At 33.3% G+C, this 27,219-nt stretch overlaps 1 protein-coding gene across 1 annotated transcript; it reads right to left on the bottom strand.

Moving 5' to 3' along the window:
• Positions 1-1,407: 1,407 nt before the first annotated feature.
• On the bottom strand, positions 1,408-27,219 carry abcb11a (ATP-binding cassette, sub-family B (MDR/TAP), member 11a). Its single transcript, XM_073846186.1, has 28 exons — positions 27,080-27,219; positions 26,224-26,317; positions 25,134-25,146; positions 22,951-23,005; positions 22,620-22,861; positions 21,320-21,404; positions 21,000-21,133; positions 18,221-18,392; positions 17,078-17,202; positions 15,788-15,962; positions 15,290-15,403; positions 15,078-15,188; positions 14,850-14,975; positions 14,294-14,497; positions 13,952-14,122; positions 12,124-12,325; positions 11,936-12,017; positions 11,735-11,855; positions 11,472-11,636; positions 11,161-11,265; positions 10,884-11,045; positions 9,560-9,763; positions 8,300-8,541; positions 7,948-8,104; positions 6,006-6,203; positions 3,969-4,175; positions 3,743-3,889; positions 1,408-1,716 (listed from the first exon to the last, which is right to left on the bottom strand). The coding sequence occupies exons 2-28, from the start codon at positions 26,297-26,299 to the stop codon at positions 1,516-1,518; spliced, it is 3,996 nt and encodes a 1,331-aa protein (XP_073702287.1). The 5' UTR covers positions 26,300-26,317; positions 27,080-27,219; the 3' UTR covers positions 1,408-1,515.

Raw genomic sequence — 27,219 nt, 5'->3', positions numbered from 1 at the left:
CCAGGGTAAGTTTTTATAAATTCAACTATTATTTTCTCTTGTGGACTATATGTAAACATCTTTTATGTGAAATATCTTATTCAGGTCAGTACTAAATAAACAATAACATGCATTTTGTATGATCCCTCTTATTTTGGTAAAATAATTAACATTTCGCAGATTTTGTCTAATCTAATATGTATTGTTTTACAGATACCCTGTTGATGTTGAAAAAAGCTAACTCAAGACTAGCCTGGTCACAATGATCTGTGGGCCAGGTTTAGAGTGATTTAAGCAGTTTTGAGCAGGACAGGCTTGGGAAACTAACCGGTTGACTGCATAAACCAGCTGAACACCAACTTGCAAGACCAACAAACCTTTATAAGCTGGTCAAAGCTGTTTTCTTTCAGAAAGGTAATGTCAAACATTTTAAGTTGATATTTCCAATACTTTTATTTTGAAAAAAAAAAAAAAAAAAAATCCCTTTACAACCACTTTAGGCCTGTGAATCAAATAAACTACTAAGAAGAAACATAGTAGCATAATTTTTTGCTAAGCTAACCGAGCATAATTTAGGTAAAGGTAATAATCTTTTTTTTTTTTTTTTACTTAAAGACAAATGTCACCCTTAACCACAAAACCATAAGTCTCAATTTTTCGAAAAGCTTTCCAATAATGTATGGTTTATTAAGATACAACTATTTGAAAACCTGGAAACTGAGGGTGCAAAAGAATGAAAATGTCCTAGAAATAGAAAATCGCTTGAAAAGTTGTCCAAATGAAGTTCTTAGCAATGCATATTACTAATTTTAATATTTATGGCAGGAAATTTACAAAATATCTTCATGGCACATGATCTTTACTTAATCTCCTGATGATTTTCGGCATAAAAGAAAAATCGATAATTTTGACTCATACAATGTATTTTTGGCTATTGCTACAAATATACCTGTGCTACTTAAGACTGGTTTTGTGGTCCAGGGTCACAAATACGTTTAAATGACATACAGTTTTTAATATGTACAAATTGTTGATCTGTAACATGAGTGACAATAAGTGAGCCATGACCTCCGGAAATTGCACTATGCTAAACAATGACTGAGCATAAAGCTATCAGTGATTTTGAACATGTTATCAGTCCTGTACTATTGACATAGTTCAAGGACAAATATCTTCAGCGAAGTCGAATCTCAGCAACCTTTTAGTAGATATCAAATGTATGCATGTCACACATTTTTAATAGATTACATTTTGATTCAGTTTATTGAAAACAAAACAAAGGTCATCCAGGCTGACTAAGCACACCTGAGCTGACTTAAGCACAATGAAAACATACAGGATATTGTCAGGACATAATAAACATATACTTATCAATAAATACATATCAATAAAAAAACACCTCAACAATCGTTAAGTAATTTCATTACCAAATGTAATGAGTTGTGATCTGTTTGAGCAGCCCGACTTGGCCAGACAAACCAATGGTTGCTCAAGTAATAGCATGAGATTGAGGTGGGACTACCAGCTATCTAGTTTTTAACTAATAGGGGCCCCTGTGGTGACAAGTTTGTAGTATGCTGCTTTCCTGGCCATGAGCTCCTCGTGGGTCCCTTTCTCGATGACCACTCCCTGTGACATCACAGCGATGGTGTCAGCAGACTGAATGGTGGAAAGCCTGTGAGCAATGACAATGCATGTGCGTCCCTGACGGGCCTCATCCAGCGCAGCCTGAACAACCTGAAGATTGAAAATCAAAGACAGTTTGTGCATTCAAAAGTATTTGAAAATACAGATAATCAGTGCTGAGTAGACTTAAAAATTGTATTCCATTCTTGAATACAAATTACATAAAAATTGTAGTTAGTAATGTAACCTATTACATTAAACATTTATGCAACATAATCTTACTTTTGGATTACTTTTAGATTACTTTTAACCTACAATTACTTTTACATGCTCTTAGATTAATTTTAGGTAATATAATCCAACTACTTTTTAAAATTACGTTTAGATTTCTTTGCCCTCCTAAAATTAAATTTACGTAATATAATCAGACTACTTTTTAAAATATTTTCAGATGACTTTTAACCATTTACAATTATTCCTACAGTTACTCTTAGATTAATTTTAGGTAATATAATCAAACTACTCTTCGATTACTTTTAGATTACTTTTAATGTCCTTCGATTACTTGTAAATTACTTTTAACCTCCTAAGATTACTCTTAGATTAATTTTAGGTAATATAATCAAATTACTTTTTAAAATTACTTTTAGATTCCTTTGCCCTCCTAAAATTACTCTTAGATTGAATTCACGTAATATAATCTGACTACTTTTTAAAATATTTTTAGATGACATTTAACCACTTACAATTATTTTTAGATTACTTTTAACCTCCTACAGTTACTCTTAGATTAATTTTAGGTAATATAATCAAACTACTCTTCGATTACTTTTAGATTACTTTTAATGTCCTTCGATTACTTTCAAATTACTTTTAACCTCCTAAGATTACTCTTAGATTAGTTTTAGGTAATATAATCAAATTACTTTTATGATTGCTTATGATTCTTTTTAGATGTACACTGCTTATGATTAATTTTAGATTACTTTTAACTTCCTAAAACTACTCTTTGATTATTTTTAGATTACTTTTAACATCATATGATTCCTTTTAGATTAATTTTAACCTCCTAAAATTACACTTTTATGTAATATAATCAAACTATTTATGGATTACTGTTGGATTACTTTTAACCACCCACAATTATTTTTAGATTACTTTTAACTTCCTAAAACTACTCAGATTAATTTTAGGATAATATAATCAAACTACTATTTTGATTAATTTTAGATTACTTTTAACCTCCTAAGATTACTCTTAGATTAATTTTAGTTAATAGAATCAAACCACTCTTTGATTACTTTTAGATTACTTTTAACATCCCACCATTACTTTCTAATGACTTTTAACCTCCTAAAATTACTGTTAGATTACTTTTAACCACCTACAATTATTTTTAGATTACCTTTACCTTCCTAAAACTACAAAAAAATTGAGTTAAATAAAAACTTGTATCATACTGATTTTTTACTCAATTTTTTATCAACAACATGAAGAGCATTAAACATTACATTATGTCAGGGTTTGTCTATTTGTGAAGGAAGTTCGTAAATGATTAAAAAGGTAATAATTAATTGAAACCTTAAAAAATGTGAAAATAAAATATACAAAATATATAATGATTTAAAACTAAAATTCAAAAAATCTCGCTGTGTGTGCACTTTCACAAAATTGGAAGATTATCATATTAGAACTAGGCATTTTGAGAAAAGAAAATTTAAATGATCAAAAAAATAGGGAAAAATCAATTAATTATGAATAACTTGCCTTTTTTGTAAATACTAAGTAATCAAGTAATCAATAAAAAGTAACTGTATACATAATATAATCTAATTACAAGTGCTACATTTTTAGAATCTGATTACATAATTCAGATTACATATAATCAGCTATTACTCAGCACTGAAGACAATATTACTAAATGTTACAAACTACCCTTTGATTATTTTAGATTACTTTTAACCTCCTAAGATTTCTACAAGTGTTACATTTTTAGAATCTGATTACATAATTCAGATTACATATAATCAGTTATTACTCAGCACTGAAGACAATATTGAGAATCTGTCAAATTTGTCTGGTGCGAAATTACAGTCAGACTATAAATAAGTGCATTCACACACTGATGCTCTTTTACCTTCTCACTCTCAGTATCAAGTGCAGACGTGGCCTCATCCAACAGCAGGATTTTAGGGTTTCTGACGATGGCCCTTGCGATCGCTATGCGCTGTTTCTGTCCACGGGAAAGCTGAGAGCCTTGAGCACCGACCTGAGTTTCATATTTCTGAAAAACACCACAATATTCAGAAAAATCTGTTTATGGAACATTTTATTAAACCTTTAGACAAAAGAAAATAACTTACATCAGGTAACGTCATCACAAAATCGTGCAGATAGGCCTTCTTAGCAGCCTCTATAATCTCCTCCATGCTCACGGTACGAGAATTATCACCATACTGGATATTCTCTGCAATACTGCAGTCGAACAGCACCGGCTCCTGAGATACGATGCCAATCTGAGACCTCAGGAAGGGGACGCTGATGCTCGCAGATGGACGTCCATCAATCAGCTAGGGCAAAAAGAAAAAGTCATGGTTTGTTTGTCACAATCAAGGATTTTGCAATCCTTCCTCATCTTGTGAATTGAAATATGTTAATAGGGTCTAGTAGTTGCAGTTCTTTGTTTGTTTTTAGAAAAATGGCGTGATTATTTTAAACGAGATTTTACATTTTTTACTCCTTCATTGTGAATCTTTTAAAATATATGTTGTAATAATTCTTGCAACAAAGCAGTGGCTTCAGTTTTAAGCAATTTCAGAGCAAATTAGAGAACTACTCTTTGATTACTTTTAGATTACTTTTAACATCCTACGATTACTTTCAAATTACCTTTAACCTCCTAAGATTACTCTTAGATTAGTTTTTAGGCAATATAAGCCAACTACTTTATTACTTTTGGATTACTTTTAATTACTCTTAGATTAGTTTTAGCTAATATAATCCAACTATTTATGGATTACTGTTAGATTACTTTTAACCGCCTATGATTATTCTTAGATTACTTTTAATTTACTAAAACTACTCTTAGATTAGATTTTGGTAATATAATCTATCTAATTTATTACTTTTGGATTACTTTTAACCTCCTAAAATTACTCTTAGTTTAATTTTAATCTAATCTATTTATAGATTACTGTTAGATTACTTTTATCCACCCACAATTATTTTTAGATTACTTTTAACTTCCTAAAACTACTGAGATTAGTTTTAGCTAATATAATCCAACTACTCTTTGATTACTTTTAGATTACTTTTAACTTCCCAAGATTACTTTTAGATTAATTTTAGGTAATATAATCCAACTACTTTTTGATTACTTTTAGATTACTTTTAACCTTCTGTGATTACTTTTAAAGGGCATGTGATGTAAAGCTCAAATCTAATTGGATGGCTCGTTTCATCCCAGGGTGACGGGGAAAAAAGCTTCCGTTTTAAAGGAACACTCCACTTTTTTTGGAAATAGGCTCATTCTCCAACTGCCCCCGAGTTAATAAGTTGATTTTTACCATTTTGAAATCCATTCAGCCGTTCTCCTGTTCTGGCGGTATCACTTTTAGCATAGCTTAGCATAGATCATTGAATCCTATTAGACCAATAGCATCGCGTTCAAAAATGACCAACGAGTTTCCATATTTGTTGTATTTAAAACTTGACTCTTCTGTAGTTATATCGTGTACTAAGACCGGTGGAAATGCAAACCTGCGAGTTTCTAGGCTGATAAGATTAGGAACTACACTCCCATTCCGGCGTAATAGTCAAGGAAGTTTGCTGCCGTAATATGGCCGAAGCAGGCGGAGTATTATCAGAAATTAGTTCCCAGCTAGTTTAGCATTTGCACATGTGCTGCGTGGTATTACTGCTCCTGCTTTGGCCTTATTACGACAGCAAACTTCCTTGACTATTACGCCGGAATGGGAGTGTAGTTCCTAATCTTATCAGCCTAGAAAATTGAAGCTTTGCATTTCCACCGGTCTTAGTACACAATATAACTACAGAAGATTCAAGTTTTAAATACAACAAATATGTAAACTCGTTGGTCATTTTTGAACGCGATGCTATTGGTCTAATAGGATTCAATGATCTATGCTAAGCTATGCTAAAAGTGATATCGCCAGAACAGGAGAACAGCTGAATGGATTTCAAAACGGTAAAACTCAACTTATTAACTCGGGGGGAGTTGGAGAATGAGCCTATTTCCAAAAAAAGTGGAGTGTTCCTTTAAGCAATTTCAGAGCAAATTAAATATTCATTAAAAGATATTATGAATATTGTTGGTTTTGTAACAAATTAGCTCTGTGCATAAATGTAAATGTAAATATGTAATAAATGTGGTTTCATACCACTTGTCCTTCATCGGGGTCATAGAATCGCTCCAGCAGTTGAACACTGGTGCTCTTCCCGCAGCCACTGCTGCCCACAAAAGCAAGAGTCTGTCCTGGATTTACTGAGACCTCCAGCCCCCTCAAAACCTGGATGTCTGGCCTGCTTGGATACGTGAACCTGCACCCTTTGAATTCTATTCGACCCTTAAAGTCATCCTGTAACAGCATAGAAGACGACATTATAAAGCAAAGAATGCACATTTCAAAGCATATTTGCTAAAAGGCGAGACACTGCAGGTGAATAGGGTAAAAAAGTTAACTAATAATTATCACCTTACTTACCCAGTTGATTGATTACTTTGATAATTGCAAACATTTTTTGTATTACAAGTTTTCTAAAATGTTAGGTTTAAATATGCAAATGATCTATTATTTAATGAAATATGCGATAATTTGCATACATTTCTAATACAAAAATCTAAACACTGGATGAAGTCAAAACTCATTTTGAGAAAAAAGCCTTTAAAAATATGCATTGTAATTGAAATCTATTGACACAAATAGATAAAGCGCAATAAAAGAAACATTTAACAGTGATTTTTGGATGTTTTCTTTCCACCAGTCTGAAAAAACACCAAAAAGCCCAAAATCTCAAACTTAGGTGCCTGAAAAAACAACGTTTTTGCCTGCAGTGTCTCCCTTTAATACTTTTAGAACTTTAAAACTTTTAGAACTTTTAGATGAAACAGAGAACAGACATGCACTAGAAACCACAAAATATATAATAATAATAATAATAAAATAATAACATGCATTAAATGTCCCTACCACCTGACAAATGTCACTGATATAGGTAATGGGGGAAATTAATTATTATAAATATTAAAAATAACAAAAAAAAATGTAGAATAAAATAGAACAGTTTAATAAAAAAATCTAAAGAAAACAAAAATTAAAATAAAAATATAATATGAAATAGACAATAAAATAAAGCTAAATAAATAAATTGTAAGCATTTATTATTATAACATGCACAAAATGTTTATTCCACATGACAGTTAGCAATGAAATTGAAAATAAAATTACATTAAACAAAATAAAATGAAATAAAATACGAAATGTAAAATAAAATAAAAAATAAAAGTAAAATAAAATATGGAATAAAATAAAACAAAATAAACAAAAACAAAAATAAACTAAATAATAAATGTTAAAATAAAATAAAAATTAATTTGACAGGTTCTGAACACTTAAAAAAAAATATTTTGGGGAATAATAAGCCCTAACCAACTGACAGACATCACCGAAATAAAAATAAAACAAAACAAAAAATGACTAGAAGTAGAATATATAAACAGTAATAAAGGGTCAAAAAAGCAGCCAACACTTTCAATCGGAGAACTAGCCATTCAAAACGCTTTCTTTTGGTCAGTTTGCACATTCAGATTTGCAGATTTTTGGCTATATGTGACCCTGGACCACAAAACCAAGTAAATTTTAAATGCATCATAAAAAAGGTTAAATAAATATGTTTTCCATTGACTTATGGTTTTGTTAGGATATTTCAATATTTGGCAGAGATACAACTATTTAAAAATCTGAAATCTGAGGGTATAAAAAAATCTAAATATTGAGAAAATCACCTTTAAAGTTGTTCAAATGAAGTTCTCAGCAATGCATATTACTAATCAAAAATTAAGTTTTGATATATTTATGGTAGGAAATTTACAAAATATCTTCATGGAACATGATACTTAATAATTACTTAATATCCTAATGATTTTTGGCATACATACAGTGTATTTTTGGCTTTTGCTACAAAAATACCCATGCTACTTAAGACTTGGTTTTGTGGTCCAGGGTCACATATATTAATGGCCATAAATGGAACATGTTAACTAGTCAGTTTTTAAATGTTAGAAAATAGGGAAAGTTAACAGCTGGTGAAAAAACAACTTACCCAACTCTGTCCTTCTGTTTTGCTGATGCTAATTTTGGGAACCCTGTCCAACAGTTTAAAAAGTTGGGCAGCAGCAATCTTAGCCTTGGCGTAGTCTGGTGTGAAAGATGAAGCTCTGCCAAGTGCAGTGGCACTGGTCACCAGAGCTGAAATGACTCTGAGAAATAAACACACACAGCATCTATTAATGACAATAATTACTTGATCTCCAGGTACATTTCAAACAATTCCCTTTAGTGAAAAATGCATGCTTTATAACTGATGCTATCTTGTATATACTGCATGCAATTAAATGCATTTATGTATGTAAAAAAACAACAAAAATAAATAAAAACCTGTACTGAGCACTAACCTGAACACCAGCATGTATGGAAGCCTCTCATTACTGACCAAATAGCCGCCGTATCTAAAAGAGGCAGCGAAGGCCATGAAAATGACACACTGCGCGAAAGCAAAACAGATCCCATAAACATGAGCTTTTTTCTTTGCCCCTTTATATGGTGCTTGTAATTGCTCTTCATATTGAGACACAAAGTGTTTCTCTTTGGCTAAACCGGCGATGGTCCTGATGTTACTCAGAGCTTCACTGGACACCTGCATGAAAACAGAAAGTACAATTTACACTGATATGAGTAACAAAAATAATAGTACTTTTGTTTGGCAGTATTCTTGTTTGTGAAATAGGAAAGAGCAAAACATGCAGGACACAAAAGTCTTTTTTGCTCACCAAGGCTGCATTTGTTTGATCAAAAATCCAGTAAAATCATTAAAAATATGAAATATTATTGCAATTTCAGATAGCTCTTTTCTATTTGAATATGTTTTAAAATGTAATTTATTCCTGTGATGCAAAGCTAAATTTTCAGCACCATTACTTCAGCCTTCGGTGTCACATGATCCTTCAGAAATCATTTCAAAAACATTTCTTCTTATTATTATTGTTGAAAATTCCGGATATTTGAAGACAATAATATTTAAAAGATGGTGTTTATTTGAAATATGAATAATTTTTGACATTATCAATATTTTTACTGTCACTTCTGATCAAATTAATGCAGAATTATTTCTTTAAAATCTTACTGACCCTAAACGTTTGCCATTTATTTTGTTAATATATTTCCACATATCACTGAACAGATAAAGACTGTGATTCTACTAAATGATTACAATTCATATTCATAACTATTCTTTTAGTAATTTTGACGTATACCAATATAATTAGTTCTATGTAATGCTAAATGCTACATAAAAACAATACAACATATCATGTGTTTCTTAAACTAAAGTCCTATTTACAGCAACAAAACTACATATGTACATCTTTCACAATACTAAAACCAGTACATAAGTACGAATAACACAACTGATTTATTTTGCGTAAGTAAGCCACTCTGATTGATTAGTAAGTCATAAGATGTTTCAAACAAATGATTATGACTGGCTGATTAATGAGCCTTTTTGACATTAATTAAAAAGAATCTGTGATTTGCAAATCACAAATCTGACTACACTGGTTGCACATTATGCATATGCATCTGCTGCCTCAGTAAAAGCATGAATGATGCATTCACATTAATGAGCCGGACCTTATTTAACAAGACTTTTACTGTACCTGTCCAGCAGCCTCCAGTGCATTTTTATCCTCATTAGCAAATCCTGTCAACATTTTAGCCTGAAAAACTCCAGACAGGCCGATGAGAGGAAGGAAGCAGGTCACCACTAGACTTAATTTCCAGCTGAAGTAATATGCAATAATGAAGGAAGCGCCGATGTTAAACAGTGAATTCACAACCATGCCGATCTGCGAACCTGTAGCCTTTGGAATAACACATTAAACTCAGTCAAACACATGCTTAACTATATAAATGATGTAAGGTGCATGTCATATATTTCTCTAATGTAGTAAGGTCCAATAAGAATATTTGTTTTTTTGCTTTTGCAATGTTACAAAAATGCACTTGCATCAAGTGTTTTAATGTAATTTTATGCTACTGAAGTCCAGTTATACTGTTGGTAAAGTTTCAATGTGCCAAATTCATAATTTTGTTTTTCTATCCATCTTCAAGACTCTCTCTGGTCCTTAGAGTTAAATAGTCAGTTTTTCACTTCTGCACCTTTAAGAAACACACTATTTGCATATGATATGAATGCTTTCTCCAGCTTTTTTGTTAGTACTGTTCTTTTTTGCACTTTTTCTGCAAAAGTACATACGAAACTTTTTTTTATGTTATTTTTAACCCTAAAGTCAACTAATAATGTTAGTAATGTTTTTACATGTCAACTAATTCTCATTAATTTAACTCTCAGAGTAGACTGTTAGGTTAGGTTTAGGGTTAGTAGAATAAGTTGACACATACTTGCAAAGAATCTTATAGTCAGTATGTTGTATGTTGCGGACCTATCAAAATGAAGTGTTAGAAAATATTAAGCAGACAGTTTACTAATACTCTAATGACTGCTAGTTGACATGTAGTTGCAAAGTTACTTACTGTTAGTAGAATGTCTAAAGTGGACTATCAAAATAAAGTGTTGCAGTGGATCAGACGGAAAATAATGATATAAATACTGTTCAGTTTCTTGCACAGACCGATTGTTTTGTGTCTTAACACCTCAATGTATCGTCACAAGCCGCAGGGTTTAATTTGGTATTGGTGTATGGTTTTTTCTGTCAAAGATTTGGTACCCATTGACTGCCATTATATAACTGACAGACTGCAACGGTTTGAGTTACCAGCTTAAACCAGCATCAAAACATACCTAACCAGCATATGCGCTTTTTTTACACCAGGGACATCTTGGATGCCCTGGGGGTAAGCAGATAAACATCAAATTTTCATTTTTGGTTGAACTATCCCTTTTAAGAAACACCTCTTTGCTTATACAATGAATACTTTCTCCAGCCTATTATTATATTTTCTGTATGTTTTGTCACTTACCCCCTGCACCATGGAGGCGTCAGTGGCTAGTCTTGTAGTCAAAGCTCCAGGACTGTTAATGGGGTTGTCGAACCAGCCGATCTCTTGCGTCAACATTGCCTGAAATCCAACCTTCCTCAGCCTGCGAGTTAACAGCTCCCCTGATTTGGCAAATGAGTAGCCCTGCAATAAACATATCACAGTATCAGTGATTTGTTGACATATTATAACACATATTTCTCATGGGAAAAGATAAAATGTGGGTATACAAATCCTCAACAAGGAACTGTGGGAATACCTGTAAGAACTGTGAAAAGAAGCTCATGACTCCTATGCTGACAAACAAAATACAAATCCCATTTATCTGCCTTTTCTGTTCACCCAGGTCTTGAATGGAGAATGTCTGAAAACCAACCGTGATATTGTTAAACTCAGTTTATAAGTTTAATAACAGAATACACTTAATAACAGATTATACATTTCAGCATTAGAAAACCTTTCAATTAACCACAAAATTTGAGACATCTCAAAGTTCAATACTACGGTTAGGAATAAATAATAGTCAAATCAGATTGTATCTTACAGTATGTACATGTGTGTGAGTCTCACCCCAAGGATTTCACTGAATAAAAGAGCATAGATGGGGTTGACAGATCCATTGATGGCAGCACCTAAAGAGCCCAGCACCATATACGGCCACTCGGGACGGTTATACTTCAGGATTCGTGCCACAGGAGCCGGTTCGATGACCTCTTCATCTTTACCCTTGCATTTCTGAAAGACAAGATAGGGAACTTCAGATAAATATAGAAAGAAATATAGAAAAAAATATATTAAATAAGCCTTATTGCATACTGTATTCAGTTCCAGACCTTGTTGTTTGCTTCAACTTCCTCCATTTCAGAATAATCAGAGTGGATTTCCAATTTTCCAGATATGGCACCCGGAATGTTGTTTGACATCTGAGAATGTGATCGCTGTCTCAGAGAACGCCTATAGGGAATGCTTTTTACTTTAATAAGAGAACATTTTGGACTCTCTAGATAATAATAAACATCATACGGTTTATGTACCTTAAGGAACTCTGGTAACTTCCTCTGCTAAAGCTCCTTACTTTCTCAAGTTCATCCTCCTCTGTAATGGTCATCTCAGCAGCTGAGTGATTTAGTGTCATGTTAGTGTCTAAAGAAACTTTTTACCCAAAAATGCACACAAAAAATATTTTCTTGTGGAAATAACTTCCAAAACTCACTGTACTCACTGTTCTCTGGTTTATCATTGTCTGTATCCTTTCCTTGATTCTGGAGTGTGACTAGGGTGAAGTAAACTCCTTTTCTGTCCAGTAACTGGCTGTGTGTGCCTCTCTCTACAGCGCGTCCATGCTCAAAACCCACGATCACATCTGCGTTACGGATTGTGGACAGACGGTGTGTGATGCTGATAGTCGTTCTTCCCTGTCTAGCCTGAAAAATGTTATTGAATGAGTATGTGCAACAACAAAAATATGGAAATATCTCTTGAACAAACCAGCATTTGCTTACAAGAACATAATTAGACTAACAGGGTATTGCTGGGCACTTAAGGTGTTCTAAGCGGTTGCTGGGTGTTGCTAGGCACGTGTGGTGTTTAAATGGTTGTGAGGGTGTTGCTAGGTGCTTAAGATGTTCTACATGGTTGTTAGGGTGTTGCTGGGCACCTAAGGTGTCCTAAGTGGTTGCTGGGGTGTAGCTAGGCACTTAAGGTGTTCAAAGTGGTTGCCAGGGTGTTGCTAGGCACTTAAGGTGTTCAAAGTGGTTGCCAGGGTGTTGCTTGGCACTTAAGGTGTTCAAAGTGGTTGCTGAGTGCTTGTTAAGGTGTTCTACGTGGTTTCCATGGTGTTGCTAAGCGCTTAAGGTGTTTTAAGTGGTGCCAAGGTGTTGCTGGGTGCTTAAGGTGTTCTAAGTGACTGCTGGGTGTTGCTAGTCACTTAAGGTGTTTTAAGTGGTTGCCAAGGTATTGCTGGATGCTTAAGGAGTTCTAAGTAGTTGCTGGGCACTTTAGGTGTTCTAAGTGGTTGCCAGGGTGTTGCTAGTCGTTTAAGGTGTTTTAAGTGGCTGCCATAGTATTGCTGGGCGCTTAAGTTGTTCTAAGTGGTTGCTGGGTGATTGTTAATGTGTTCTAAGTGGTTCCCAGGGTGTTGCTAGGCACTTAAGGTGTTCTAAGTGGTTGCTGGGTGATTGTTAATGTGTTCTTAGTGGTTGCCAGGGTGTTGCTAGGCACTTAGGGTGTTCTAAGTATTTGTCAAGGTGTTGCTGGGTTCTTAAGGTGTTCAAAGTGGTTGCTGTGTGCTTGCTAAGGTATTAAGATATTCTGCATGGTTGTTAGGGTGTGGCTGGGCACCTAAGGTGTCCTAAGTCGTTGCTTGGGTGTAGCTAGGCACTTAAGGTGTTCAAAGGTGGTAGACAGGGTGTTGCTGGGTGCTTAAGGTGTTCTATGTGGTTGCTGAGTGCTTGTTAAGGTGTTCTATGTGGTTTCCAGGGTGTTGCTAGGCACTTAAGGTGTTCTTAGCGGTGCCAGGGTGTTGCTGAGTGCTTAAGGTGTTATAAGTGGCTGCTGGGTGACTGTTAAGTTTTTCTAAATGGTGGTTGGGGTGTAGCTAGGCACTTAATGTGTTCTACGTGGATGCCAGGGTGTTGCTGGGCGCTTAAGGTGTTCTACTGGTTGCTGAGTGCTTGTTAAGGTGTTCTATGTGGTTTCCAGGGTGTTGCTGGGTGATTGTTAAGTTGTTCTAAATGGTGGTTGGAGTGTAGTACTTAAGGTGTTCTAAGTGGTTGCCAGGGTGTAGTTGGGCACTTGTTATAGTGTTCTAAGTGGTTGCTAGGGTGTAGTTGGGCACTTGTTATGATGTTTAAGTGGTTGCTAGGGTGTAGCTAGGCACTTAAGGTGTTCTAAGTGGTTGCCAGGGTATTTCTGGGTGTTTAAGGCATTTTAAGTGGTTTGCTGGGTGGTTGCTTGGGCATTCGCTGGGCGCTTGCAAAAGTGTTCCATGTAGTTGCTGGGATTTTGCTTGGTGTTTTTTTGGTCTTGGTTTAAGCATGTTGTAAACTCACCTTGTCCAAGGCCTCCTGTACTACAGCCTCACTCTCATTATCCAGTGCTGATGTAGCCATGTCTAACAGGAGGATTCTGGGATTCCTGACCAGCGCTCGAGCAATGGCGATCCTCTGTTTCTGCCCTCCACTCATCTGACCCCCACCTTCACCCACCAATGTGTCAAATTTCTGCATGACATGACAGAGTGATAAAATGTATTTAGTTTGATATGCAAAATGCTCTTAAATAAGAAAAAAAAATTCTTTACTGTCATCAAACACTTTATCTGTTACTTCATGTAATCTCTCAGTGAGGTAATGCAATTACTGACATATCTTGACATATACAGTAACTGGCACCTGAGGAAGATCCATGATGAAGTTGTAAGCATTGGCCTGTTTGGTAGCTTCTATGATCTCCTCCATCGTGACTCCAGGACGGCCGTATCGGATGTTCTCAGCAATTGTGGTGGCAAATAAAACAGGCTCTTGTTCCACTATGCCAATGAGGGAACGCAACCACTGGATATTCAGGCTTCTGATGTCATGACCATCCAGAGTGACCTATAAATTATGAAAATTATGAAAATACGATTTTTAACACTATATCAGACATTTGGTTTAAACTAATGTTTATACAAGGAGGTATTTTTAAAAATGAGATAAAATAAAAAGAACGTATTTTTCCTTGATACACATTTGTTTGTTTGTTCATTCATTGTTGTTATAAAACTCGAAAGATCACTAAAAATGACATAAAAAATAAATGAAAGCTTAATAGAAATAAACTAAAATTTAAATTTTATTGAAATGTAAAAAAAAAAAAAATACTAATTCAAAATATGAATAAATAATATAATGGCATATTTGAAAAAAAAAAAAAAAACATGAATAACATTGGTTTTAACTACTATACCATTCCTTCTTTTGGGTCGTAGAACCTCTGGATAAGTTGAATTGTTGTACTCTTTCCTGAACCACTGGGTCCAACGAATGCAGTCGTCTCACCAGCATTGACCACAACATTCAAATCATCTAATATCTGTACACAAGATATGTTCAGTCAGTATTGGATATTTAATAAAATTTAACTGTTTAATTTCAAACATTAGATTAAATCATGCATGCTAAAACCATAACCCACTTTCACTTCAGGACGGGAGGGATAGTTGAAGTCAACGCTGTGGAATTCAATGTCACCTTTGATTTTGTCTAACGTATGACCTTCTTCTGAGAAGCAATCGATTTCTGGTTCCTGTACGGGAACAGGATGTGACAGTGATTAATCTTTCCCTGAAGCTTAAAGAATGAAATTCATTGATTTTGTGAGAAGAAGTGTGTGTGTGTTATTCTCACCCTGTCAATAGTGTCAAATATACTCTTGGCTGCAGCCCGACCAGAGGCAAAAGCCTCAAGGCAAGGAGAGGCCTGGCCCAGATTCATGGCACCCATAAGAACACCAAAGAACACCTGAAAGAACAAAAACATTTCATTAAATACAATTCTTAAAAAAGCTACTGACTGAGCACGTGTTGCATCTTACTGACTGGACTGTACAATTTTATTTCTTTTTAATACATTTGAAATCCCATTTTATTACCTTCTTTGTTATTTTTATCTCATACCCCTTTAATGATTATGTTTTAATCACTTTCATGTAAAGCACTTTCAATTACCATTATGTAAAATTTGTGCTACAACTAACTGGAAACATTACGGAAAAATAATTTCAAAAAAGTAAAAAATAAAATAAAAGACAGGTAAAAATTTTTTATTAAATAAATGAATAAAAATAAAATAAAATTAAATACAATTGTAAAATTAAATTAAATTAAATTAAATTAAATTAAATACCTGAACGAGGCCACCTGCTGTAAGCTCCCTGGTTTCAATGACAAGTTTTGAGCCGTACCAGAAAGCCAAAGCATAACACAGGAATATGATGCACCAAAGGTAACCCTGAAACACACCAATGATCACTCCTTTCTTAATACCCCATGCCTGGGCCTCCACGAGGTTCCTGTCATACCTGTGGAAACAACCAAAACAAAACTAAAAATCCCTGTACAGTCTCTGCCTGTGCACATTTGAATGATTCATCTCAAAAAACATTTTCGTATTCTTTCACTAAGATGCAATTACTTGCTATGCCTTAAAAACAACTTTCCTTTTAAAGGAGTAGTTCACTTCAGAACAAAAATTCACAGATAATGTACTCACCCCCTTGTCATCCAAGATGTTCATGTGTTTCTTTCTTCAGCTGTAAAGAAGTTATGTTTTTTGAGGAAAACATTTCAAGATTTCTCTCCATATAATGGATATGTATGGTGCCCCCGAGTTTGAACTTCCAAAAAAGTTTAAATGCAGCTTCAAAAGGCTCTAAATGATCCCAGCAGAGGAAGCAGGGTCTTATCTAGCGAAACGATCAGTTATTTTTTTAAACAAATTGACAATTTATATACTTTTTAACCTCAAATGCTCATTTTGTCTCGTCTCTGCGATGCGCATACGTAGTCTGTGTAATCCAGGTCAATACAGTTAGGGCTTTCATCTTGTTTTTGTAAAGGCCATTTGATCTTCTTTGTATGTTCACTTTGTTAACACTGGGTCAGTACTTCTGCAGCGATGTAGGATGATTTTGAAGTTGGGGAAGAATACGAGATGGGAGTTTTTCATCATACCCTAACTATATTGACCTGCGCATTGCAGAGACTAGACAAGACGAGCATTTGAGGTTAAAAAGTATATAAATTGTCAATTTGTTTCAAAAATAACTGATTGTTTCACTAGATAAGACCCTTCTTCCTTGGCTGGGATCGTTTAGAGCCATTTGAAGCTGCATTTAAACTGCATTTTTGAAGTTCAAACTATATGGAGAGAAATCCTGAAATGTTTTCCTCAAAAACATAATTTCTTTATGACTGAAGAAAGAAAGACATGAACATTTTGGATGACAAGGGGGTGAGTACTGTATCTGTAATTTTTTGTTCTGAAAGTGAACTAATCCTTTAACTGACTTCCCAACCCTTTTACTTTTTTAACCCCTTCCTTCCAACCCTTTAACAATCCACATTATGGAGGAAATTTTAGTGTTTTCTCATATCTTGTTAATCTTTGAATATCCAAATGTAACTTGGGTTGTACCTCTCTGCTTCTTTGTTCTCTCCTCCAAAAGCAGCCACCGTTCTGATGGAGGAAAGGACTTCATCAGCCACGGCTCCAGCTTTAGCATAGGCCTTCAGCTCACGACCCGTCAACCTCGCCACAGCCTATATATAAAAAATAATCAGAAAAAATAATGATGTAGACCTGACAAATGGTGAAACACAAAATGTCAATTTTAAAGAAATAATTCACCCAAAAATTACAATTTGCTCATCTGAGATGTAGATTTGTTTTGTTTCTTCATGGAAACAGATTTGGAGAAATTTAGCATTGCATCAATTGCTCACCAATGGATCCTCTGCAGTGAATCAGAATGAGAGTCAAAACAGCTGATAAAAACATCACAATAATCCACAAGTAATCCACACCACTCCAGTCCATCAGTTAATGAAGTTTAATGTTTGTAATAAACAAATGCATTATTAAGGCATTTTAACTTCAAACTATAGCTTTTGGCTAAAATACGAGCCCATAATCTATAATAACACTTCTTCTAGTGAAAAAGTCCATCCTCTGTTGTCCTCCTCTCACATTTAAATCCACTCACATATTTGTTTAGAGCTGTTTTGGACTGTTTTTGCTTGTTAACAGTGCTGGATCTGTCCATATTTCACACCTGATTTAGACAAGATATACTTTTTTTTCAATGAAGAAATATTACGGATAGAGAAAGCAAGTTAAAAACCTCTTAATGAAAGATTTGTTTCTTACCAACACACAGATTTTTGCTTCACAAGATGTTGTCACAAGATAATTGATAGACTGGAGTGATTATTGTTTTTATCAGCTGTTTGGACTCTCATTCTGACGGCACCCATTCACTGCAGAAGATCCATTGGTGAGCAAGTGGTGCAATGCTACATTTATCCAAATTTGTTCAGATTAAGAAACAAACTTGCCTACATCTTGGATGGCCTAAGGATGAGTACATTTTTTAGAACATATTTGAGTGAGCTATTCTTTTAAAACATACATCATGAGATTTTTCTCATTCAAGTTTCTTTATTGACATTTATGCATTTGGCAGACTGTTTTATTTAAAGTGATTTCTATTGCATTCAAGGTACATTGCAGGCTACAAATGGTCTATCTTCTTATTAAACTGTCTGTAGGTATACAAACCATCGCCATGAGTCCTGCAGCCAGTCCTATGAGAGGACTAACCGCTATCACCACTAGCGTCAGCTTCCATCCGCCGATAAATCCCACCATGAAACCAAATATAAACGTCGAGATCCTTTCGATGAAGATGGACACCTGGTCTGCTATAGCGTTGTTGATTTTGTTGATGTCACTACATGGAAAAAGAAATCACAAACATGAAAAACAAACTCGATTTCATTACACTTAAAAAAAAAAAAAAAAAGTGAAACAATTTTCACTCACAAATTAATAGAAGCCAATTTCTGCCACTAATTTTGACTTCTTATCTCACAATTCTGACTTTTCTCACACAATTGTGAGTTTACATCTCATCAAATAAACTCGCAATTACGATTTTTTTTCTTCTTCAGAACTGTGAGATATAAATGCACAATTGCGAGTTTATATCTCGGAATTCTGACTTTATAACTCGGAAATTGCGACTTTATGCAATTCTGACTTTATAACGCAATTATGAGTTCATATCTCAGAATTCTGACTTCATTTCTCACAATTGTGAGTTTATATCTCGGAATTCTGACTTTATAACTTGCAATTGGGAGTTTATATCACGCAGTTGTGACTTTATTTCTTAGAATTGCGGGTTTATATCTCGGAATTCTGACTTTATAACTCAGAAATTGCGAGTTTATGCAATTCTGACTTTATAACGCAATTATGAGTTTATATCTCACAATTCTGACTTCATTTCTCACAATTGTGAGTTTATATCTCGGAATTCTGACTTTATAACTTGCAATTGGGAGTTTATATCACGCAATTGTGACTTTATTTCTTAGAATTGCGGGTTTATATCTCGGAATTCTGACTTTATAACTCGGAAATTGCGAGTTTATGCAATTCTGACTTTATAACGCAATTTTGAGTTCATATCTCAGAATTCTGACTTCATTTCTCACAATTGTGAGTTTATATCTCAGAATTCTGACTTTATAACTTGCAATTGGGAGTTTATATCACGCAATTTTGACTTTATTTCTTAGAATTGCGGGTTTATATCTTGGAATTCTGACTTTATAACTCAGAAATTGCGAGTTTATGCAATTCTGACTTTATAACGCAATTATGAGTTCATATCTCAGAATTCTGACTTCATTTCTCACAATTACGGGTTTATATCTCGGAATTCTGACTTTATAACTCGGAAATTGCGAGTTTATGCAATTCTGACTTTATAACGCAATTATGAGTTCATATCTCAGAATTCTGACTTCATTTCTCACAATTGTGAGTTTATATCTCGGAATTCTGACTTTATAACTTGCAATTGGGAGTTTATATCACGCAATTTTGACTTTATTTCTTAGAATTGCGGGTTTATATCTCGGAATTCTGACTTTATAACTCAGAAATTGCGAGTTTATGCAATTCTGACTTTATAACGCAATTATGAGTTCATATCTCAGAATTCTGACTTCATTTCTCACAATTACGGGTTTATATCTCGGAATTCTGACTTTATAACTCGGAAATTGCGAGTTTATGCAATTCTGACTTTATAACGCAATTATGAGTTCATATCTCAGAATTCTGACTTCATTTCTCACAATTGTGAGTTTATATCTCGGAATTCTGACTTTATAACTTGCAATTGGGAGTTTATATCACGCAATTTTGACTTTATTTCTTAGAATTGCGGGTTTATATCTCGGAATTCTGACTTTATAACTCAGAAATTGCGAGTTTATGCAATTCTGACTTTATAACTTGCAATTGGGAGTTTATATCACGCAATTTTGACTTTATTTCTTAGAATTGCGGGTTTATATCTCGGAATTCTGACTTTATAACTCAGAAATTGCGAGTTTATGCAATTCTGACTTTATAACGCAATTATGAGTTCATATCTCAGAATTCTGACTTCATTTCTCACAATTGTGAGTTTATATCTCGGAATTCTGACTTTATAACTTGCAATTGGGAGTTTATATCACGCAATTTTGACTTTATTTCTTAGAATTGCGGGTTTATATCTCGGAATTCTGACTTTATAACTCAGAAATTGCGAGTTTATGCAATTCTGACTTTATAACGCAATTATGAGTTCATATCTCAGAATTCTGACTTCATTTCTCACAATTACGGGTTTATATCTCGGAATTCTGACTTTATAACTCGGAAATTGCGAGTTTATGCAATTCTGACTTTATAACGCAATTATGAGTTCATATCTCAGAATTCTGACTTCATTTCTCACAATTGTGAGTTTATATCTCGGAATTCTGACTTTATAACTTGCAATTGGGAGTTTATATCACGCAATTGTGACTTTATTTCTTAGAATTGCGGGTTTATATCTCGGAATTCTGACTTTATAACTCGGAAATTGCAAGTTTATGCAATTCTGACTTTATAACACGCAATTTTGAGTTTATATCTCACAATTCTGAGAAAAAAAAAAGTCATAATTGTGAAATAAGTTGCAATAATGGAACGGGCTTCCATAGAAATTGTTAATAAATTTCACTAATAATTACAAAGAAATGGCAAGTAACACACTGAATTAAAAGTGAACTTTTAAAATTGAAAACCTGAAATAGTATTTTCTTATTAAACATCCTCCAATAATCAATTTCAAAGAAATAGTTTTTACAGTGTACCAATTGTTTATCATCCACCAAAAAATCTGATCAATCTTCAAAATCAATGCAATGTTTAATATTTAACACCACTAATGTCAGATTCATAAACAAAGTTAACAATAGTGCAAGATAACACAGAAAGACTCTAATATTACTCAGATATCCTTGTGTTTAGCTCCCCGACAGAGTTGCAGTCAAACCAGCCGATCTCCATGCGCATTATCTTCCGGAAGTACATTTTCCTGATGCGTTGGATCTGTCTGGCGGCAGCAGTAACCCAGAGAGCGATCTGAAACCAGAATGAATACTCATGAATACTGTAAATTTAAAAAAAAAAAAACATGATTTTTTTAGGTTTTCGCAGATCTGGAGCAATACTGAGATTTGAAAAAATGCTTTTTGTCAGAAGTACATTCATCTAGATGGCCATTACAGTGAAGTTTCAAATGAGATGAGAACAAACTTTCTTATATACCTGAAAGTAACTCAGAATAAGGACTCCAATTCCAATTCCAACATAGTATAATGCAAACTTGGTCATTTCAGACTCAATATCCACACTGTAAAGAGGGACAGAGCAAGAGCATTTAAAATATATTTTTGACACACAAAGTGACACATTTTACATTGTTTGAACCCATCCTGCTGTTCTTATGCCCAAAATCCTTCTAGCTATTTAACTTGTTAAAAGTAAAATAAAATAAAACAAAAGTAATATAAGTACATATGTAAAATGTAATAATTATTTTTATAAATAAAAAAAGTAAATATATTTACATAAATATTAAAATAGTATAATCTTGTTGATAAAAGTAAAGTAAATAAAAAATAATAAATTATTGCATATAATAAATATTTGTATAATATAAAAACCTAAATATGTTGATGTAAATAATAAAATACACATAAAAAAATATATAAAATATTAAAAATATATATTTAATAAGTAAAAATGTAACAAATGTATATATCAACTTTTAATATTTATATAAAAAATTATATATTAATAAAAAAGGAGTTGACATGAAAACAAAACCTTTTAGATTTGAGCTAATGAGAAAATCAAACAGAACAGTTTTAAGTTTCCAAAATAAAAATTACAAATAAGGTATGTTCAGTCTCATTTGTTTCTATTAAACAGCAATGAGATTAAGCTTAAATGTGATCCTGGACCACAAAACCAGTCAGGAGGGTCATTTTATTATATTTAAAGCTAAATAAGCAAGCTTTCCATTGATATATGGTTTGTTAGTATGCGACAATATTTACAAAATGAAATTTACAAAATATGATCTTTACTTAATATCCTAATGATTTTTGGCATACAAGAAAAATGAATAATTTTGACCCATACTATGTATTTGGCTATTGCTACAATAAGACTGGTTTTGTGGTCCACGGTCACAAATTAAAACTTTTGATTAAGTCTCTTGCTTAGTTTATAAAGAAACAGATGCTAGTAATCACATATGCATTTCTCCTCTAATGTTTCATAATAGATCATATTGATGTCTCAGATTCAATGAACTCAAATTTAGTCTCAATTGAACGTCTCATCAAAGTCTCCCAGAACCAAAGAATCTGAGCTATCCATGTTTATTTTGAAGCTCTGTGCTTTGATTATGCTCAAATATTTTTCTAGGAGTTTCAGAAAAAAAATCTAATACATTTATTTAATGGAAACACCCATTAAGTCTCTTACACTTTGAAAAAGCAGTAATATGAGGCAGCTTAGATTGCAGATCCCATCTGAAATCATGAACATCCTCACTCACCCACAGTATGTGGTGCCGTTGTCTGGCCGCTCGACCACAGTCCCATCCAGCCAGGTGATGGTGTTATTAATGCAGGTTTTGTTGGGGTTAGCCAGTTCCTGAATCTCAAGCTCATAGTCCACAAAGGTGTTGGTCATCTGGCCATATACCAGCAACATGAGTGGAGACGCGGCGCCGTGGACCAGAGAGCACACGCTTCCCACCACCATCATCAGGACCTCCTTCCATGTGGACAAACGGAACTAGACAGAGACCAAAAAGAGTGATGTGAGAGAAAAAAAAACTAAGATTTGATTCAATCTAAACAGCAGAATCACATTAAAACACTTACCAGCTGAAAGAATCCAACTGTCAGCACTTTCTCTTTTGTTTTGTCAGTGCCATTCCTTCAAACAAAGGCAGAATTTAGACACTTTGTTGCAGCTTAAAATTGATTTTCACAGGCATTAACGTTACCTTTATGAGGCTATTTTGGTCTAACTACAGTTGAGGTCAAAAGTTTACATACACCTTGCAGAATTTGCAAAATGTTAATTATTTTACCAAAATAAGAGGGATCGTACAAAATGCATGTTATTTTTTATTTAGTACTGACCTGAATAAGATATTGCATGTAAAATCCATTTACATATAGTCCACAAGAGAAAACAATAGTTGAATTTATAAAAATGACTCTGTTTAAGAGTTTACATTCACTTGATCCTTAATACTGTGTTGTTACCTGAATGATCCACAGCTGTGTTTTTTTGTTTAGTGATAGCTGTTCATGAGTCCCTTGTTTGTCCTGAACAGTTAAATTGCCTGCTGTTCTTCAGAAAAATCCTTCAGCTCCCACAAATTCTTTGGTTTTTCAGCATTTTTGTGTATTTGAACCCTTTCCAACAATGACTGTATGATTTTGAGATCCATCTTTTCCCACTGAGGGCAACTGAGGGACTCATATGCAACTATTACAGAAGGTTTAAATGCTCACTGATGCTTTAGATGGAAAAACCATGCATTAAGAGCCAGGGGGTGAAAACTTTTGAACAGAATGCAGATGTGAACATTTTTCTTAATTTCCCAGAAGAAAACATAAGTGAAATTTACCCTAATCTTTAAATTCAAAAGTTTTCACTCCCTGGCTCTTAATGCATTGTGTTTCCGTCAGGAGCATCAGTGAGTGTTTGAACCTTCTGTAATAGTTGCATATGAGTCCCTCAGTTGTCCTCAGTGTGAAAAGATGGATCTCAAAATCATACAGTCATTTTTGGAAAGGGTTCAAATACACAAAAATGCTGAAAAACCAAAGAATTTGTGGGACCTGAAATATTTTTCTGAAGAACAGCAGGCAATTTAACTGGACAAACAAGGGACTCACTAAACAAAAAAAACAAACAAAAAAAAAATTAAATGTGAAATTAATGAAAAGTGTCTATTCACTGAATTACATTTTGCTTCGATCACACTGCATCAGATTGCTTTTTACACATTGTTTTTTGTTTGTTTTGCAGCATTTAGCCTTATAATCAATCACATGCATTTCCATTGAGCTTAGGAATGCAATGGCCAATCAGAGACACTTAAATTAGTCAGCGCTGAAAACGGGCCAATCAGAGGCATTTATCCCTCATCATAAACACAATGCAGATACGATGTAAATAAAAGATTCATTTCGTAGCTTCAGCGATTATAACGGGAGTTTTTGCTTAACTTCCACTAAACTAATATCCTGGGCCAACATGTTTTTCTGTGAAGCCAGAGCTGGAATATATATACATTTATGACAAGCCGTTTCCCCAAAATGCAAAAGTTAATAATTGACATTATAATCATTATTACAATATTAAGAGCAATAACCAACAATAACGATTTTTGTCATAATATTGCAGCCCTATTAGCTCCTTTTTTAAACGTATAACAGTTTTAAACAGTCAAGTTTTATAGCCAATAGTTTACAGTATTTTGATTGATTGAAGTATTTGGTTAAATCTAAGTATTTGACATTAAAGACCTACACAAAGTACCTAGACAAGAAATAATGTGAATAATGAACAAAAAAAAAATTATACTCTGTCACACTGTTATACTGTCAACAGTAGTGTTATAGCAATTGGGAGTGTTTTTAGTTTTCAAATGTTTTTTTTTTTTTTTAGTATTACATTTAATCAAAACCAAAGCACTAAATCCATCACTAGACTAAAATAAAATGTTATAGGTATAGTTCACCAATAAAATGAAAAGTTAATGAAAATGTATTCAGCCTTAGGTGATCTAAACTGTATATGGGTTTGCGTAATAATAACCGATCTCATCTACATTTTAAAATGCCTGAAGGTGAGTATATTTAAAGCAAATTTTCATTTCTGAATTAACTATACCTTTAAGAAATGTATATCTCAGATGTGAATATCAACACATGATGAAATCATATCTAGGACATCTGTGTCATATGTGTCACTCTCTGTGGCATTTTTGCCATATCATGCATACATAATATAGAGAGAAGTCAAAAAATAAAAACAAAATACTTACTTGAGGTCAGCATCTGTGTTGTAAGAAAAGTGTTCAATAAATTAGTTGCACATAGTAAAACATTAAATATCAGTTTGCTTTTCTTAATTACTGCACTACCAGTCAAAGGTTTTTGGTGTTTTTTAAAGAAGTGTCTTCTGCTCACCAAGCCTGCATCTATTTGATCCAAAATGCAGCAAAAGCACTAATATTGTGAAATATTTTTACTATTTAAAATAACTGTTTTCTATGCGAATATATTTTAAAATGTAATTTATTCCTGTGATCAAAACCAAATTTTCAGCATCATTACTCCAGTCTTTAGTGTCACATGATCCTTCAGAAATCATTCTAATATGCTGACTTACTTGAAACTTGAATTATTATTATTATTATCAATATTTAAAACAGCTAAATATTTTCAGGATTCTTTGACGAATAGAAAGAACCAAAGATCAGCATTTATCTGAAATAAAAAGCTTTTGTTACACTATACACTAGTGACTATACCATTCAAAAGCTTGGGAGCTTTTTTGGGGAAAGAAATTATAGAAATAAATACTTTTATTTAGCAAGGATGCTTTAAATTGATCATAAGTAATGATAAAGACATTTATTATGTTGCGAAAGATTTATATTTGAGATAAATGCTGTTCTTCTGAACTTTTTGTTCTTCAATGAAACCTGAAAAAATCTACTCAGCTGTTTTCAACATAATAATGATAATAAGTAATGTTTTTAATGCAAAATTAAGTAATAAATAATATTACTAAATAATAAAAAAAACAAATAAATAAATACAATTTTTGAGCAGCAAATCAGACTATTAGAATGATTTCTGAAGGATCATGTGACTTAATAGCTTTGAAATCACAGGAATAAATGACATTTTAAAATAAATTAAAGTAGAAATCAGTTATTTTATATAGTAAAAATATTTCACTGTTTTTTATCTACTTTGGATCAAATAAATGCAGGCTTGGTGAGCAGAAGAGACTTCTTTAAAATCTTACTGTAAGAAAACTTTTGACTGATAATGTACATACATATAATTGTGTTTCAAAATACATTTTTTTAATTATATTTAAACACAGCATACTACAATTCATACCTTCATCAGTTTTGTTTGATTGTGTGTTTTTATCTGCACCGTCTCCCAGAGAGTTTTCACTTTTATTTTTCTTCATTCTTCAGTTTGGTCACATCTGAAACATAGTTTTACAGAAAAAAAGACACATTTATCAACAGCATGAAATTATACATAATAATAATAAAAAAAAAAAAAAAAAAAACATTTAGTTTTATCTGTATTGTCTTTCCTATCCTTATGCCTCTGTGATAAACTAAAGACAATAACCTTTTACCTACTATTACTAATCTGGCACTTCATATTGATTATATAACACATAGCTACTGGATATTAAGAATCCCATAAACTCTTCTTCACACATGATTTAGTGCAATAAAATGCAGTAGTGCAAGAAAATGTAAAACCCATTAGTGCAACATGGACAAAATAAATACATAAACAATAAATAAAATCACACAAATGAATTAGATTAGAAGAAAAATAATCTCAATAGCAGCTCATTTCATTTTGTTTTGAGAGAATTTGCTAAGAAAAAAAAAAAATCATACTGATTAGAAATAAGTTCATATCAAAAATTTCCAACTGGAAATGTCAATTTTTTTTTACAAAATGGCAAGTAACACTGAATTATGACATTTTGAAGCCGAAAGACTGAAATGGTATTTCCTTGTAAACCATACTCAATTAATCTTTGTTTTATTTACAATAAAAAAAATCATTGTTTACAGTGTAGATGAAACAATTGAGATATAATTTCCAAATCAACTTCATATAATATTTCAAATGAGCACTAGTTGAGCACTGCTTACTCAAAGCTTTTCAGTGTAATTGTCAGTATTTTTGTAATAGAAAAAGTAAAAAAAAGAGTGATTCATACCTGTTGTGATGAGCTGCTCTCAGTGGCGTTTTTCTCATGTCAGAGGGTCTCTTCTATCAGTGCAGTCCGTCCACACCTTCTACCCTATCTTCCCCTTTATTAGACTGATAAGACAAGGTCAAGGTGTGCACAGTCTGTTC

Source organism: Garra rufa, chromosome 8, assembly GCF_049309525.1.
Source record: "Garra rufa chromosome 8, GarRuf1.0, whole genome shotgun sequence".
NCBI lineage: Eukaryota > Metazoa > Chordata > Actinopteri > Cypriniformes > Cyprinidae > Garra > Garra rufa.
Note: the sequence above shows the minus strand (reverse complement) of the source record. Positions and strands in the feature narration are given on the sequence as shown.

What these genes read in the sequence shown, in the direction of transcription:
- abcb11a (XM_073846186.1), bottom strand. Translation starts at nt 26,299, where the DNA reads ATGAAGAAAAATAAAAGTGAAAACTCTCTGGGAGACGGTGCAGATAAA. An exon ending in TATTTGACACTATTGACAGG is followed by an intron (nt 15,189 to 15,289) that starts GTGAGAATAACA and finishes GTTCCCGTACAG; the next exon opens with GAACCAGAAATCGATTGCTT. An exon ending in TTGATACTGAGAGTGAGAAG is followed by an intron (nt 1,717 to 3,742) that starts GTAAAAGAGCAT and finishes TTCAATCTTCAG; the next exon opens with GTTGTTCAGGCTGCGCTGGA.